Genomic DNA, 4,283 nt, shown 5'->3' with positions numbered 1-4,283 from the left:
CCATGTCAGCGAAGGAACTTTAATTTCCACCGAAGATGTTCAATTAAACGTCAGATCTACTGTGCAAGGCTATATGAAACTACGAAAGCCATAATTCATGTGTGAGGGGAAACACCAAAACAAATCCCCAAAGTCTAAGAAGCAACTTAGTAAATGTACTCAAGCACTTAAGTACAATTTGGAGGTCTATTTACTTACATAAGTATTTCCACTTTATGCTAGTTCATACTTCTACTACACTACGATTTGGAAGCGTATATTGTACTTTTTACCTTCTGGTTTTGGTACTTTAAGTGTAAATTGATGCTAATTCAAGAAAAGGAATTCAGGAGTTTTACTTAAGAGAGTATTTCTTTACTGTCGTATTAGTACTTTCCCTACTTCTTACATCAGTTGTTTCAAAGTATTCAATGTTGTATTCAGCTATAGCAAAACACACCTCAATTGAATCTAAGATTTGGGGCGAATAGGACAGGATACATGAGAGCTCTTCATCATTTGGTACAGTCCCGAATCTTCCCGGATGTCTGGTCACCCTATGCTGCAGATTCATAATTTTAAAACTGTACACCAGGACACAGTAAACCCCTCCTGTTAGAGTGCATTCACAACATTATGCATGATCCATTCCCAGATCTAAATCGCTCTCTAAGATGCAGTGAAATATGTTTCTGTTCACACATCATTAAACCAGTGCATAACCGAACTGGCCCCTCTCCATCCCCTCCTTGTGGTCGGTCCAGGACGATGAAGGCATGCGGCTGTAGGGGTCCAGCAAGATCCTGAAGCACCGGACCAGCAGGAAGACCAGGAAGAGGACGAGGAGGCCGACGAAGGCCAGGGCGGTGCGCTGCTCATTGTCCACGCCACCCAGGGAGAGGGGGGGGCTGCTGCTACCCCCCCCAGCACTGCCAGGGAGGGAGGCGCTGGCCGGGGACAGAAGGAACTCGTAGTCAAGTGTGGGAACATCGTTCATCGTCCACGGGGCCCGAAGGCACGGCTTACACACTGACTTGAGGATGGGCGTGTTGGGAGGAGGGGCGGAGAAGGAAGGGAAGGTGTTCATCGAGGGTGGTGAGGAAGGAAAATCAACTGGAGACTTTTAAAAACGTCTGATAAGAAGTTTGTATTGTGTTTTTTCTTGGGTGAAGGGCCTAGACAAAAGGTTTGCTCGGTAGTAAATAAGAAGTAAGAATGCAAACGATATCTTCAAGGTTAGATAGTGTTGTGTTTATATCTAAACATGTGTGTATCCTGTCCTCTTGCACACACATCTTCCTCCAAATGTATTTTCAAATCTAGGTCAGTCAAAGTGACGTGACCCAGAATGGGCTGTCACTATCTGCCGTCAATGTGACACATGCACACTTTTTAATTAACGTGCACTACTTTTCAGCACCACATGTTTTTTAGGAAGTGCTTAAACAGTGTAATTATGGCTTTACTTAGCGGAGTAACCGTCCCTGAGGCGGTGTGATGTTTTTAATGTGTTTATCAGGGTGTCACAATAGCAAACAACACGTGTCAGATCGCATTCAAGGCCAGTGTCCTCTATGTGATTTATGTGGAGATTGGGTATAGCTGTTTAAACAAGAGGCCAGAAACACCAGGTGTGTGTCAGTGTACGTGCATGTGTTTTTTTCTAATTAGAGCTAGGGGCTGCTGCTACCCCCTGAATATAAAAAAGTTGCAACACTTTTGCACAAGTGGCGTGCTAAATGCAACGTTTTCCCATGATAAGTGCTTCACATGTGGGTCAAAGCTATCAAAAGGCATTCAAAGAACTCGAAAAAAACTGCTTATTTTCACGGGAAAAGCAACAAGAGGTAGAAAGATGAATCGTCTGAGAAGGTGAGCAGTCAAAGTGTCAGTTATAAATTTAAAAGCTTCTTAATCCAGCTTGATCTTCAGTGTTTTGAATTCTGATTCTGTTCAGGCTCTTCAGCAGGCATGACTTGTTACCAGACGTTCTGTCATCAGATGTTCCCGGTTGCAGCTCCTATGAGAAGCACCTGAAAGAATAAAAGACATCTGGTTAGAAAAGCTTCAAGATAATTATCCACAAATGTCACTAATGAGGACACTTAAATTGCCCCGATCCGAAAAATCCCATCAAATGAAACTAGGTGTGGGACCCACAGTCATTTTGGGCCTGCAAATGGCATCTTTATATGTTGTTGTATGGTTTTGTTTGGTATGGTTTTTATATATACTGTAGTTTCATATGCTCTGATATATGTTCATGTGTAATGCTTTGTAATACAGGCACAGAGGGCAGCTCTGGGGTCCTTTAGGTGAAAGGCAGAAGAGGTAAAAGCATTATTTATTAGAGTTTGTGTATTTGAGAAACAAAGTAAAATATTTTTATTTTAAAGGTGCCTTTAGCCAACCCCTAACCCTTAGTCAGTCAAAATATTTGTATTGTGTGCCAGTCTGCTTGGTTAGCTGGCTGATTGGTTAGCTGGCCAGCTTTGTTGTGATTGGTCAACCGCTTAGAGAAGTCCCGCCCCTTAGCCAATCACGTACAATGTGTTGATGCGATAGCCAATAGAAGTGTGAATATTACATAGTGATGTCACAATGTTCAGGAAGTAAACAAAGGAGTCCGATGGAGGTGTTTCAGGCGGGGGGGGAGTGTGTGGGAGAGAAAAACAGGGATTTTAGCCTTTGCAGACTATTTGCATGCACTAAAACATATAGAAAAAAACCCACAGGAAAGGGAAGTTTAATAAGGCCCCTTTAAACGTATGTACACCTGGAAGTCCCTTTTGTATCCAGGTGTGCAACACATGCATTACACAAGCTTTCCTTGATTGTTCCTAATGGGGACCAGCAGGAGAGGATTAAGTCATTCCTTCCTCATGTCATCATAGGATGTGATGATTAGCACCGTTTGCTCAATAACTAACAGTGCCATAAGCCATCTGTGTGTGGGGGGGGGGGCAACAGAACGAGCTTCCCCTGTAATGACTCAATTAGTCAGCTGATTATCGTGCCATTACAGCCGCATTAGCAGTAATGAATGCACGATTATAAACACTGATACCGCATTACATCACCCTCCATTTGTCAGTGTACTGTTACAAAGGGCCATTTGTTCATGTGTTGACCCCCCGTCATTCACATGATGGAGGGAAAGACAAAGTGTTGAAGAGCCTCATTAATAATCCAAAATCATGTCTCCTCTGGCGGACTGGGTTTCAAATCCTGGACGAAAGGAAATACGCAAACCATTTTCACTTCGCTTTGTGACACCAGAGAGGGGGGTGAGTGTGTGTGTGTGTGTGTGTGTGTGTGTGTGTGTGTGTGTGTGTGTGTGTGTGTGTGTGGGGGGTGTTTAAGAGGGACAAAGGCAAAAGGACAAAGTTGGTTGGAAACAGGAAGGGATGTTAATTGAAAGTGAATTAAATGTGTATGAAGGGGAAATGGTCAGAGGTACAGATAGGTTGGATTAGATTTGAATTTTTAATCAGTTTACAGTGAGCTGGTTATTGTCTGGAGAGAGGATTATTGGACAAGACGAGGAACTCAATATATCTCAATGAGGGATGATCAATATAGATTTTCTTCTCTAATACCGATACTACCCCTCATGACCCATAAGATATCAGATAACTTCACATTTTAGTTTATGTAGAATTGAAAGGCTAAATTGAGAAGTGAAAAATAATTGATGGATTTATTTTGCCATAGGTCTGAACTTACCAAATGTACATGACATCTATCATATCATAATATTTTCAACAATACCACTTAAAGGTCACCTATCATGCTGTTTTTAGGCAATAGCATAGGTCTCAGATATATACAAATATATAAAAAACATGTCTATGAAGTGTTTTGCTCAAAATACCAAACAGATCACCCATTCTAGCCATGCCTCATATCCCTTTATTTCACTTCCTGTTTCAAAAGTGCTGATTTTGAGTATAAAGCTGTCACAATTCTTGTGTTGTGTCACGTTTTTAGTTTTGTGTGTCTGGTAGTGGGTGTTTTGCTTTTCTCCTTGTATATTGTCTGTTTGTTTTTTTCCCCTGTGTTTTCCTGTCTGTCGTTAGTTTCCCTGGTGTGTCTAATTTCCTGATTGTTTTCACCTGTCGCCCCTTCTGTGTCTCCTGTGCTAATCAGCGTCAGTCCCGCCCCTGATTATTCCCACCTGTGTCTTGTTACCCTGTGTTTAAATTCCCCTGTCTCCCAGTGTTCAGTGTCAGTTCGTTTTTGTCTATGGTCAGGTCTATGCTCTTTTGTAAATCGTGAAAGGTTTTGTTCCTCACCACGTGAGC

The 4,283-nt window shown here is 42.1% G+C and overlaps 1 protein-coding gene across 1 annotated transcript; it reads right to left on the bottom strand.

Moving 5' to 3' along the window:
* Nucleotides 1-529: 529 nt before the first annotated feature.
* On the bottom strand, nucleotides 530-1,386 carry LOC104947303 (cortexin-1-like). Its single transcript, XM_010773281.1, has one exon. The coding sequence runs from the start codon at nucleotides 1,064-1,066 to the stop codon at nucleotides 686-688; it is 381 nt and encodes a 126-aa protein (XP_010771583.1). The 5' UTR covers nucleotides 1,067-1,386; the 3' UTR covers nucleotides 530-685.
* Between the last annotated feature and the right edge of the window lie 2,897 nt (nucleotides 1,387-4,283).

This window comes from Notothenia coriiceps, unplaced genomic scaffold (assembly GCF_000735185.1).
Source record: "Notothenia coriiceps isolate Sejong01 unplaced genomic scaffold, NC01 NC01_scaffold00012316, whole genome shotgun sequence".
NCBI classification, from domain to species: Eukaryota; Metazoa; Chordata; class Actinopteri; order Perciformes; family Nototheniidae; genus Notothenia; species Notothenia coriiceps.
This window is presented reverse-complemented; position numbering and strand designations above follow the sequence as displayed.

What these genes read in the sequence shown, in the direction of transcription:
- LOC104947303 (XM_010773281.1), bottom strand. Translation starts at nt 1,066, where the DNA reads ATGAACACCTTCCCTTCCTTCTCCGCCCCTCCTCCCAACACGCCCATC.